This window comes from Balaenoptera acutorostrata, chromosome 12 (assembly GCF_949987535.1).
Source record: "Balaenoptera acutorostrata chromosome 12, mBalAcu1.1, whole genome shotgun sequence".
In the NCBI taxonomy this organism is placed as follows: domain Eukaryota; kingdom Metazoa; phylum Chordata; class Mammalia; order Artiodactyla; family Balaenopteridae; genus Balaenoptera; species Balaenoptera acutorostrata.
Window position 1 is genome coordinate 57,902,784 of NC_080075.1, and position 13,449 is coordinate 57,916,232.

Below are 13,449 nucleotides of genomic sequence, written 5' to 3' on the forward strand. Positions count from 1 at the left end.
AATGACAAGAAAATGTCTGGAATTCTGTGCTGTCCAGTCCAGTAGCCACTAGCCATAAGTGCCCACTTAAATTTAAATTATTAAAATTAAATATAATTAAAGTTTCCATTCCTCCATCACAGTAGCCAGGTAGCCACATGTAGCTGGTGGCTACCCTATTGGACAGCATGGATAAAGAATATTCTCATCATCACAGGAAGTTTGATTTGACATCTCTGTACTAGATTTTTTTCCAAAAGGAAAGATCAAAATTATGAGTCAGAAGTAAACTTCTCTTATTTTATTGTATGAATGAGTCCACTGCAAAATCACCAGTACCTTCTGTAGTTTTTCTCCCTTTGCCAGTTTGGAATATATTTTGGTTGTGATTGGTCAGTTTCTACATATGTAAAACATGTATATGTTCAGCATGTAATAGAGGTGGGGAGAGTTTTCTTCCTATTTATCCTGACTTTCAAATGTGTATTGAATACACACCTTCTTGAGATAGGAAGAGATTATTAAAAGAAAAATGTTTTGAGATTTTCAAAAGGTTTGACAATCAAGTGTGATGTCAGAAGTTTTGTTACCTTATGGTTTTAATGAATTTTAGGAAATATTTTCAAGTAAATATGGTATAATACATGTAATAATGTTGGCATAAGAAGTGAGCTTAATTTTAATAGTGCCTCCTTGTTTATTTAATCATGCTAAAGACTGAGAAAGTAAATCCTTTATTTTCTGCAGTTTATAGTCTCATGTATGAGTTTTTGACTTAGGAGCTTTGACAGATGGGATAAAGGAAAAAAGTCAAACTGAGCAGTGGGTGCTTTGGTGGGATTAAGAGGATCGTTCGGGGGATAAGAAAATCCTTCCCCCAGGGACAGTAGGGGGGAACCTCAGAGGCTGAAAGTGACTGAGAGGATGGGCACGTCACTGTGTCTTTGGAGGATTTTCTTGGGGTTGACGAGAATAATTTAGCAGTGACCCTGCTTTTCTCGCAATCTGCTCAACTTAGATGTTCATGTCGGTAGGCCGAGGTTTTTGGCAGCAAGATCATCACTGAGCTTGATAAGGCAAATGGCAGCAATTGCTTTTGCTCCTTTTGACCTGTGGAGATTTCCTAATCGGGAGATAAACCCTAGGGGCATTAAGGATGCTGAAATTTCATCACAGGAGATATGCAAACAGTGTAGCAAACAGAAATCATCTCTGGCTAGGGTATTTCTTCTTCTTCTTCTTCTTCTTCTTCTTCTTCTTCTTCTTCTTCTTCTTCTTCTAATTATGTAGGTTTTATTCATAAGAAAAGCGAGTTTTTGCTCTTGAGTTTTAAAAAGTTGGGGGGTTTCAAATTTAAGGCTGGGACAAGATTGTATGAAATTTTACATTTTAATGTAACAGTGATTTTAGTTCTGCAGTATATTCACCTTTAAAAATTGTATGTATCTAGATGACAGAAATTTGAAAATTAATCAACCAAATGATACGGTGTTAGTAATATGCTTTAGTTTATATTTAAAATATAAAGTGCTGAAAATAAATGCTCATTTTTGTTGCCGAAAGAATAGTTTTACATTTTATAATTATGGTGAGTGTAGAAAAAAGAGGGAAAAGTATCCAGCTTAGGATACAGCAGAACAATGCAGGGCATGCAGTTATTTTAGTCATCTAATATGTCAGCATTCAAGAATCTGAACCGATTGTTTAAAAAAAATCTTGTACTTTGTTTCTTTTGTTGCTCATTTCCAACTTTGTCATCTGTCAGAATGCAAAAAAAAATTATCCTTCTATAACCATTGACAGGATAACACAAAAGCTGTCTCCAGGTCGATATTTTGCAGCAATATTTTTAACATACGAACAGTAGTTTTTATAATTTCACCTTGGTGCTCAACCATTTATTATCGTATCAGAAGCATGTCAGTAATTCCTTTCTAAATGTCTGCTTCTTTTAGCGCTGAGACCCACATCAAGGGCTTCACACTGAACGATGCTGCCAACAGCCTCCTCATCATAACGCAAGTTAGGCGGGATTATTTGAAAGGTATGTCACAATGCTTGACCTTTACGTCACATTAATGCCTCTGCAGATTTTTCTTGTAACGCCCTTCGAATACTTGGATAAAGGAGTCCATTTAGCAAATTACCTGCTTATCAAGAGCCTTTTGTGGTAGCTGAGAGACGTAAATTACTGTACATGCATTTATAATACAGCTTGAATATGAATGTACTTGTCATTTGACCACTTAGTCCAGTTTCCATTCCATTTAACACAAGATGGGTTTTCTTAAGATGAATCACAGCTCTTCAGACATGCAAAATTTGTGTTCCAGAAGGAGAGAAAGTACAGGCTTTCAAGTGCGTTAAAATTCACAGCACAAGTCATTTTGCTTTGGAAATTAACATACTTTAGAGCATCTGAAACAATTCCCAGCAGTTGTTTCTTGCATATTGTGTTGGTTGTATGTGAGTTAGCAAATGAGTTAAATTGAGTGTTAAATGTGTGGGATTGTGCACCAAATGATTATAATATTGATTTTTAAAACTTCATCTAATACTTTTTTAATAGTTCATAATACCAACAGCAGTAAGATACGGTGTTTGTTTGGAGTTTTGAGTTTTTGAATTAAGAGGATAACACCAGAAAAATGTGGAGATGACTTTGGGGAGGGTTGGGATGAGGCCATTTGTTTGGTAGAGGCTGTTTATGGGTTTGCAGAGGGATGGATTTGGATCGGATGGTCTTATGAATGAGCTCCCAAGGGGAAAAATGATGAATCTCTTAAATTTAGATAAGCATCTTTTCACATTTAATTTTACATTTGAATTTTAGTCGATACAGTAACACCATGATTTTGCCGATACAACAAAACACACTTAGGAACTCTTTAAGGAAGGTTGAAACAGCTCTTTAACCGTTAAATATGTTGCCTAGTTTCTTCCTCACTCTGTATATACTCCTCACTTGCATGCTTATAAAATAATTTCACATCTCTGAAAGTTGCTGTCTAATTGTGCAGCTTTAATGTTGCCTGTAATGCCTAGAGGTATTGGTCTTTGGACGTCTTCCTAATTGGTTAGGACTGAGTATGTAAGTGATGATTTCTGCCTATGCAAAATTGCTGCCTCAGTATTCTACAGGCAGGACCAGCCTATTAGACAGCCTTCAGTCATAATTGAGTGTTGTAGGGCTTGCTATTAAAACTTTAAAAGCTTTCATTTTCTTTGCAATAAAGAGTCTTTTTGGCAAGTAGATATTTAAAAACAATTTTTTTCTACTTTTTAAAATTTTATTTTATTTTTTGGCCACGACACACGGCATGTGGAATCTTAGTTCCCTGACCAGGGATTGAACCCGTGCCCCCTGCAGTGGAAGCGTGGAGTCTTAACCACTGGACCTCCAGGGAAGTCCCTGATAAACAATTTTAAAACATTGAAAAATTAAACTCGCTCCCCATATAAATAAGCTCATTTTTGTAAATGACATTTTGTAGACATGGAGATCAGAATAAAACACTTTTTTAATTTCAAGGGGTTAATTTTTGAGCTCAATCTGATCAGTGTTTAACTTGACTGCTATCCCACTTGTATGTTAGGTACCCTGTGAAGACAACAAGAAACTATGATATAATTTCACATCTGTTTTCAGCTGTTCACGTGGAGGTTGGTTGAGAGCAGAAGCTATGAACCCACCTCCCAATGCCTCGCCACGGACTAACCTACTGTGGTCATTGTCAAGGATGGGAATGCTGTTGGCACTATCCACATCTCCTTATTTTGCTCCATGGCTGACTAGAGCTCCCAATTAAAAAAAAAAAATTCAGGTTGCTTTTTCTCAATTCCATCTAAAGCAGGCAGAAAAATAAAGCCAGTTCAAATGCTGTTCTGGAATATTAATAACTGATACATCATACCTTTGCAATATAATCAATATTACTAGTAAATTAGGTGACAGTGTGATAAGGACTCAGGGGGAGGGGTGTGGATGGATACTGCTTTTGGTGTCCCGTAAATCATGAACTGTCCAGAAGGCCAGCCCTGTATGGGAATATGATTTCGGCTCCAAGGTCCCATGCTCCCTTTGCATAGACATAAAATGATCTCTTCTCCTCTATCCTCCACTCTTTCACACACACATGCACCCATAGATGCAGGCTCTGGGGTGGTTAGATTCTTGGGTTGGTGTCTAACAGTATGACCTTGGGGAAATTATTTAAATTATCTGTGCCTCAGTTTCCCACATATAAATTTGGTACTTACCTCAGAGGGTAGTTGTGAGTGTGACTGCTTAATACTGTGTCTGGCATGTAGTAAGTGCTCAACAAATGTAGTAAAAGCTCAATAAATGCGAGTTACTGTCATCACCATTGTTATCTTATTTTTGTTGCCATTTGATCCACTGGTGTGGGAAGATCCTTCCTGGCTGACAATATTCTTGGCTAATAAAAGTATTCCATATAATCTGTGTATGACCACCAGTTAAGATTTTATCAAGTTTATTTTCTATAGATAATATTATTAAAGTAGTATAAATAACATTTTTTGTTTCCTGTATGTTCGTGTGTATTTATAAAATTTTATTGAATATGCCTTTTAAACTGCCTATTTTCCCTTTTCCCCATTTGAGAATCACTGGTTTAGAATGTAGATTTGGAGTAATAATAAATTGTTTATTCAGTAATAAATACTTAAATTCATGATGTCTTTTACTGTATCACTTTTAATAGAGTGTTTAATTATTACCCTTTCCCCATTCTCTGTTAAAGATAGACTGTTATTTGGAAAGCTGCTTTGAGGGTCTTAGTTTTGTGTAGGTTACACTGCTTTAATTTCTATAGAGCCATGAAGTTTTCTTTGGTAGCAGTGATTGTTGTGCTAAGCATTACATTTTCCCTGCAGTCCACCACTTTATTTAATATAATGATTTTGCTACCCTGGCACTTAAATCAGTAAATCAGAAGGATATTCCATATTTATCCATAATCACATACTTGTAAATATGATACTTAAAAAAAAAAAAAAAGAAAGAAAGAAACTCCTGAGGGGTTTCTCCCTGGGAATCTGATGAGCTTTATTTTCTCCGAAAAATCAGTGTAAGAAAATATCTGCAAGATATGTAATCGTGTAAAATAAATTTGTTAGTGTGTAAGTTGAATGTTCCAGTTTGGCTGCTCTTCTTGTATGATCAGTCCTTTTTGGATTAGAAAGAGACATTGTTTTCAAGAAAGAATCTTTGCGGTATTAGAAGATTTTGATAATCATGAATCTTTTGAGTGTAATAAAATCTGGGAAAGTATCAATGTGGGTAGAGGTTACATACTTTTGGAAGGTCTTTATTTTTTAAAATTTTTCCTTATTTATATTTCTCTGAACTTGTCAACTTCTTTGAGATTAGTCACTAAATGTTATCCCTGAATGGAATCCACATTCTGTCAGTAACATCTGCATTTTCTCTGTGACTTAAAGAAGAAATTTCTCTGGTCTCTGATATCTTACAGTCAAATAAATCTTTATTTTTTTTTTTAGGTTTCTCATAAAGTATTAATATTTTCTGTAATATAGAATAAATTATTCATAGCTTTTTGTGTATAGTCATTTGGTGCTCATATTTAAAAGCTAGTTTTCAAAACACATTAAGTCAGTACGGTTCATATAAGAAAAGCTCTGTCACCTGCTCTTCTATTGTAGATGCTGTAACAACACTAAAAACAGCCTTGGATCTGGAGCAGATACCTTCTAGGGTAGCAGTGACCCGCCTTATTCAGGCATGTGCCTTGAAGGGTGATACAGAAAGCATACAAGACATTCAGAAGTTGGTAAATGGACTGGAAGATTCAATTGGACTTTCCCGTATGGTTTTCATCAATAACATTGCTTTGGCACAAATAAAGAAGTGAGTATTTTCGAGCTTTCTTTTTCTCCATTGGATACTGGAAGGAACGTTATCTCAAATCCCACCTTTTAAAAAACTAGGGTATTAGAAACCGTATCAACTACAGAGGAAGTATTGATGCCAGTTGCTGATTATTCTGTAGCTATCAGGGAATAATTATATGTTAACAAAATATGTTTTAGCTTTAAATTAAATCTTAAACAACATTTATCAAAATTTTCAAATTCATAAAACTTGCTTCACGGTTGGTAACTTTTCTCATTCATACATTCCAGGCCGTTGTTGAAACACTTGGTTGCAAAAGTGAAAAATAAGTTCATTTGAATGTCAGCAGCACTTGAAGGTGACACTCTACCAGAACATAGTGAAACGGAAGGCCCAGCAAGCTTGTTAAAAATACACATTTCCATCTTCCCCACCCTCCTACCCATCCACCCCTGTCAACACACATCCACACAAAGGGAGGTATTTAGAGATGATTCTCATGCCACCATTTCTAGATTCCTTGTTGAGAATCACTACTGTAGAAGTAAATAAGAACTAGATTTTTATTAACCTCACTAGTAGCAAAGTTAAAGATTCATGGGGGGTAATTATGGAATTGACATTTTTCATGCTTTTAGAAAAAAATGTTCTTTAGCAGTTAATCCTACATACATTTAATGGGTTGTGATATGAAAATGTCATGTTGGTTTTTACAGGGGTTTTTGTTCCTCTTTCTTTGGGCAGAGAAGAGGTTTTGTTTTGTTTTTCACCCTTTTAAAACTATTTCCCCAGATAGAACTTCAAACTTTTCCTTTAATAGGAAAATGTGATTATTTTAAGTTAGAAGATCCAGAAAATTATCCAAGTCTTTGTTGCTGCACACGGGCTTTCTCTAGTTGTGGTGAGCAGGGGCTACTCTTAATTGCAGTGCGCAGGCTTCTCATTGCGGTGGCTTCTCTTGTTGCGGAGCATGGGCTCTAGGCGCACGGGCTTCAGTAGTTGTGGCACGCGGGCTTCAGTAGTTGTGGCACGCGGGCTCTAGAGCACAGTCTCAGTAGTTGTGGCGAACAGGCTTAGTTGCTCAGTGGCATGTGGGATCTTCCCGGCCCAGGGCTCGAACCCGTGTCCCCTGCATTGGCAGGCAGATTCTTAACCACTGCGCCACCAGGAAGCCCCTGGATGAAATTTTAAATGTTACTATATAAACAGAGTTTTATATGAGGCCGAGAATATGTTTTTATTCACTGTTAAATAATTCTCTAACTAAAACCTGTAAGAAAAATTTATTGTAATGGCGTACTCATTTTTAGAGAATTCTTGTTTTAGTTAATAATTCCAACATAAAATTGATTATTTGGATTTCGAGTGCCATATCATAACTAAAGTATCAATTAAAGAGCACCTTAACCAAAAAGATAGTCATAAAGATAATTTTTTATCATAACTTGTTACATAAGGCCATGTGGTTAATTTTTTAAAATAAAAAGTGTGAAGATACTTTTTTCTGAGAATTTTAGTATAAATTGAATATTTTTCAAATGTTATATATTACCTGACAAAAACAAATTGTAGTGACTGTGGGTTGAGAGACATGAAAATATACCTTTCGAAGACATCATCAGCATTTTTTTTTTCATCAGCATTTTTAAGAATCCTGAGATGTAATACATTATCTTTACTTCATGCAGTAGTGACCAGTGCAGATTATAATGCCAGAGTTATATAGCATTTAAACAAGTTTTCATTTTACATCCAAACAGCTGCAGAATCAAATCTTTGAGATACAATAATTTAAGTTACCATCTTTAATTCTTACTCTATATAGTTGTTTGATCTTGTCTCTAGAGCAGTTTTTTAAAATAAGCAGCTACTTCAGTTACTGTAGCATGAAGCACCCAGTGATTGCTTTTGCCACCTAAATGTGATTGGGTTCAACTTGCATAGTGTTTTTTATCTGGTTAATTGTAAATATAGTTCCTTTTTTTCCTAAAGTGCTTGCATGTGTGAATCCCAAAGTACTCATACTGAAACTGCCTGCAATATTAATACTAAAGCAAATATTTCCTTATAATTTATTTTACTTTCTTTTACAGCAATAACATAGATGGTGCAATAGAAAACATTGAAAATATGCTTACTTCAGGGAACCAAACCATGGAACCTCAGTACTTTGGCTTGGCATACTTATTCCGAAAAGTCATAGAGGAGCAGTTGGAACCAGCACTTGAAAAGAGTAAGTTAGCTGTTCTAGCCAAAGAACACAGGAGCACTTTTTCTCTCTAGTGAGTCTGGACTGACTTTCTTTGGTGGATGAGTTAGTTATACCACTGTTTAAATGAAAGATTTTTCTTACCTGTCATTTTTTTCAGTAAGCATCATGGCGGAGAGATTGGCCAATCAGTTTGCAATTTACAAACCTGTCACCGATCTTTTCCTTCAGCTTGTGGATTCAGGCAAGGTGGATGATGCCAGAGCTCTCCTACAGGTAATGACCCCCCACACATGGAGCAGTGGGGCTTGTGGCTTGTGAGAAGTCAGTTGAGAAATTACTAGACTCAGGTGTGTGGTAGAATACCGGAAATGAAGTGTGGTGCTGCCTGCACATTTAAATTTGAACGTGAATCAAGGTTACATGACAGGGACTGGATTGTAAGTTACAGGTTGCTGGTTTTAAAGATGCCAAATCGGACTAGAAATGTCTTTAGCTTTGAGTGGGGGTGGGGGAAGACATGTTTTGCCAAAATGATTTAAAGACAAATGTTTCTGTGCAGATAGGTAAAGCAGAGCAATTCCTTTGATTTCCTAGTTTAATTTCTCTAACGCTCTATAAATACCGTGCATCGCCATGGCAACACAGTTTGTGAACAAAAAGTAGGAAATGTTTGCTTTTCAAGTACAGCTTTTCTTGAATACTCAAACATTCTCAGTGCCTTATTCAAGATTTATTAAGAATTTGCTTTCTATTCACTTGTGTGTCACAGACACATTAAATGACAAATGCAGGTCTCTGTGGCCCGCACTCTCTCAGTTAAATTAGCAATCTTCAGGGAAGGAGACAACTGCATTCATGCCATTTTAACAGCACTAAATATAAAGCCGCGCGCCAAGTGCCGAGAGAACGGTGGGTGATCGTAGCTGCCACTGGTAATGTACACAAACAGGCACCGCCGGGGAGCCCCTTCCCAGCAGGTGGCAGTCAAACAGTCACCGTGATCCCGCCAACGGCTGTGTTTGTATAGACTCCCTGTGTCAAATTGAGGCCTGGGACCAATTTCTGGTAGTAAATAGTATTATATTCACTTAACGTTTTTGCAAGCTGCGACACCTCTTAAGTAGTAGATAGGGAAGGTAAAACTGTACTCATTTGCTGGAGCTCTACTTTTGATCCTTAAAGTTCATGTAGTTTGACAGTAGAATCCAAGCCATTTTTTAAAGGAATTCCTGAGAAATTTCTCTGTGTTAACATTTTTGTAAAAAGTGTAAATTGGCACTGCCTCTAAGGCTTTTTTACTTTTGTTCCGGGAGAGAGAGAAATGCTAGTTAGTTGAGACTTTTCTTGTTTGGTTTGGTATGTTTACCTTTTATCTTGAAAAGAATAAATTCTAATGCTTTACGTTTGTGTGTACATACCTAAGTGTACCCACTCAGGGTATATGCATGTCTAGCTGGACGTGTGATAGTATTCATTCAGCTTTAACACATTATTGTGATAGCTCTTTAGGAAGTCACACTTGGTATTTCATTTACCAGCTTGTTGATCAAGGCTCTTCTTAGCGAGCAGTCCAGAGTGGGAGACAGTGGGGATGTGGCAGCCGCCTTCAGAGCTGCATGTACCCACAGTGGCCTGTCGAGGGCTCTTGGTGACAGCCGAGTGTTGCTGTAACAGCTGTCTTTTCGTTTTTATCCCTTCGGTAGACTGAGGTTTCAGATGATAAACCCTTTACCCATTCTTTACCTACTTGTCAAACAGTAAAAGATTATTCTTGCTGTAGTGAAAAATACTTTATTCACAGATGTCGAAAGCATCAGTTTATAGTGTAAATGTTCTGTGTGTCCCCAAAAGTTCTTTTTATACTAGTCATTTTAGTATTGACAGTGTTTTAAAGCTTTGAAAGAGCAATGTGCTTTTAGAAACTTAAGAGAATGACATCTGTGATGAGTGTAAACTAAAATAATGTCTTGCCATATTTGATTTTACTGTAGCATCTAAGATGGGATAGACACTTGATTTATCTGGTCTGTCATGTAAACTTTTTTTTTTTTTGAGTTTAACTTTTGTCTCTTTCTCAAGCACTGGCTGTCTATCGCAATGAAAGCCTTTTATAAAATAGAGAGATTGAAATCAGTCCTTTTGTATGCATAAGTGTAGGTAATTATACTTTAAAGAGAACTTGCTTTGTACATTTTAATTTTTATAAAGAAACGAGCAGTTATCTCCCTGACACCTTATTAAATGTATAATTAACCTTATGATCCCTAGCTCACTTGTGAATGCTTGGCAGTATAATTGGAGGGGAATAGTGTTTCTTTTTTCCCTCTTTCTTTGCAGTCCTAAACCTCATTCTGTGGTTGTGGAAGCGTTGGTTGAATTTTTCCCTTTGCTTTTTAAACAGACCTTATACTTGCAGCGCCAAGGACAACATGCACGAAAGCCTGGCCTAGCTTGCACTTGTTTTCTTTTTTTTTGCCTTAAAAAACATTGGTCGACTGTTAGACCTTCCTATTGGTAATGATACATTACTGTATTATTGTGAACTTTCTTAACTGGAAATATTCACCTTTGCTTGTTTATCAAAAACCTTCACTTACCAAATAATGTTTCAATTTTTAGAGATGTGGTGCAATTGCTGAACAAACCCCAATTTTCTTGGTGTTCTGTATTAGGCATTCTCGGAGACCCGGAAAGGTACGGTGCTATTGTACTTGCTGACAAATCAATAATGCTATGAGCTAGTCTTGTTCAAAGGTATTGAGTATCATGTAAGAGCTTGTCAGTTCAGGACCTTTTCTAAAAATACTATAGAGATTGAACAGTTGCTGGCCTGTGCTTGTTTACTTCTTTAGATGTTGATGCAGAGTCAGTTCTGGCTCCTTGGTTGTATTGGAAATGCAAAACAAGTTCATGCAGTGAATTCTCTATCCTTGTAGTTACGCATTGAGCCCCAAGGAAGGGCCCTTAGAAATGTAAGAAACAAATCCCGTAGCTTGGGTCACTGGGTAAGTTTCACAGTGCAGAGCACTGCTGAGGGAGACACCTACTGCAGAGTGTCTCCTGTCAGGTGGCTCAGGTGGAAACCATGAGGTAGATGAACCCGTTAGCTTTAAAACTGGTATGTGCCACGGATTCATGTTCTCAGTTTGTACAGTTACCTTATTTACACTAAAAGGTATGTGTGTATGTGTGAAACAGAGCCAAGTCTTATTTTTGATGTTTTAAAAAAAAAAAAAAAGAATAAAAGCATATTTCAAAAATTTTTTTTAGATTCGATTTTACATGGTGAGTGGGCACCAGAAACCCTGTTCTTAGTTTATTTGGGCATATTAGGAGGTTTTAAACTGAGCACCAATTGTAATGTTTGTTTTATGTGAAACATTTAGGTTGTTTCCAACTCTGGGAGGTCTAGTTTTCCTTAATTTTCACATACTTCCCCCACACATAAACACATTTTAAAAAAAAATTTACCTAATTGCACTTTTTATCTCTGACTCATGTATTTATTTACAACAAACATCATTTAGAAAATATTTAGTTGTCCTTTTTTTTCCTTTCAAAGAGACTGTATAAAATGATGTAGTATTGGCAGATAACCTACCACACATCACCTGTATACTTTAAATCATCTCTAGATTACTTATAATACCCAATACAGTGTGAATGCTATGTAAATATTTGTAGCAAGTTCAATGTTTGCCTTTTTGGACTTTCTGGATTTTTTTTTTTTTTTTTTTTTTTTTTTTTGGTCCGTGGTTGGTTGAATCCACAGATTCAGAACCCACTGGATACAGGGGGCTGACTGTACTAAGATATACAAAAGGGAAAATAGTCCATTAAATTGAATAGGCAGTTCTGTTGTGCTTTTGTCAGGTTTTTTGGGTATAATGTCCATATATCAGTGTTTTATTTCACTGTTCTTTTGAGTCATGGTAATGTTACCTATATTTAATTTTCTAGGCACCAACTGTGAAGTCTTTGTTAGAATTGATTCCTGAATTAACTGAAAAGGAAGAAGCATACACTTCCATCATGAAAAGCTATGGTAATAAGTTTAATCTGACTTCATTATTTAAGTGATTTAAATATTTGTAATATAGTCAACTAAGTCTTCAGCTCAAAGGCAGTAATCCTAAATATCAGAGAATTGCTTATGGTACAGAATTTATTTAGCCTTAGGATATGTTTTAAAACTATTTAAGAAAAATATAAAATTATTCATATAGTGTTAACATAAAGTATCTCTGAGCATCTTTTGAGGGGCCCTGATTTGTTGAGTAAGATCCCAGGTTCCTGGAAGGACTTGGAAGTCCACTTGGGTGTACACATTGGGAACCAATCCAGTCTCTCCAAGATGTTACGGGAAAACCTGAACGAACTTTTTGGCCAACCCAATACAATGTAAAATGGGTGCATATTTGAGACTGCCACGTGACTTGCCTGTTTACTCCTTCAGTGGCCTACCTACTCCTTTGGAATAACAAACACCTTAATTAAAAAGTGAGCCCCAAGGTTTTACCTACAGTCACAACTGAAATTCTAGTCTTTTAAGCAGTTTCCTCCCTGATTGCCAGGCAATCACACATGAAAGGGAACCAGTCTAAAGTTTCCCCAGTAATCAAGATAAATGTTAGGATGTGTAAATTATGATCACCTGTCCATCTGACACCCACTGATTTGCTCACTTGAGGCAATGGGTAAATAAAGAGTTGCTTTGTCGATTTTATTGTTGGCAGGACACCAGACTGAGCAATCAGAATTCTCCATTTTTCTACCTTTATGAGTGGAGCATGATATATTTCAAAATAGTGCTATAATCATAAAGTTTCTTAAAGTTTCGTTTGAGGAATTGGCAGATATTAAATAATAACTAAGATGATGTAGTGTAAAACAGCGTAAAATTACTATTAAATTGTGTAATCCTACTTGGGAATTGGGAGGGAGAAGAGCAGGGAAATCAGGAAGTTTTAGTAAAAGGGAAAATATTAAAATTTTTGCAAATCAGCCACAAGTAGAAAGCCAGCTAAACTTAGCCCCTAGGCTACTTCATCATCCAATTAAGTGAAATATTAGTGTAACTTGTATAGATGTATGTAGATTTTTTAATGTATATTAATGTATATAACATTTTTTTTGGTCATTGTAGCTAACTGTATTCCTCATTTGCTTATTTTGCTTATTAGGATAGGAGAATATATGGAAAGTCTTTCGGTGTTATTTAGCTGCTGATCTTGATGTTGGTGTAGACATAGACTTCCACATAATTTATTTTACACACTCCTCACCACAGAAGTCCCTGGATTAGCTTAATTTCAAAGTGTGGTTTTAAGCAGAAGAAGATTGAATGGTGTGTGCTTACTTTACGATTGAAGACTTCAGT

At 36.3% G+C, this 13,449-nt stretch overlaps 1 protein-coding gene across 1 annotated transcript in view; it reads left to right on the forward strand.

The window, feature by feature from the left end:
* Positions 1-13,449, forward strand: part of LRPPRC (leucine rich pentatricopeptide repeat containing) — a 112,071-nt gene that overhangs the window by 96,188 nt on the left and 2,434 nt on the right. Inside the window, exons 31-36 of the mRNA XM_007190096.2 lie at positions 1,935-2,023; positions 5,668-5,872; positions 7,951-8,090; positions 8,227-8,342; positions 10,689-10,763; positions 12,030-12,114. Coding sequence (XP_007190158.2) covers positions 1,935-2,023; positions 5,668-5,872; positions 7,951-8,090; positions 8,227-8,342; positions 10,689-10,763; positions 12,030-12,114 — 710 coding nt within the window. The remainder of the gene's footprint in view (positions 1-1,934; positions 2,024-5,667; positions 5,873-7,950; positions 8,091-8,226; positions 8,343-10,688; positions 10,764-12,029; positions 12,115-13,449) is intronic.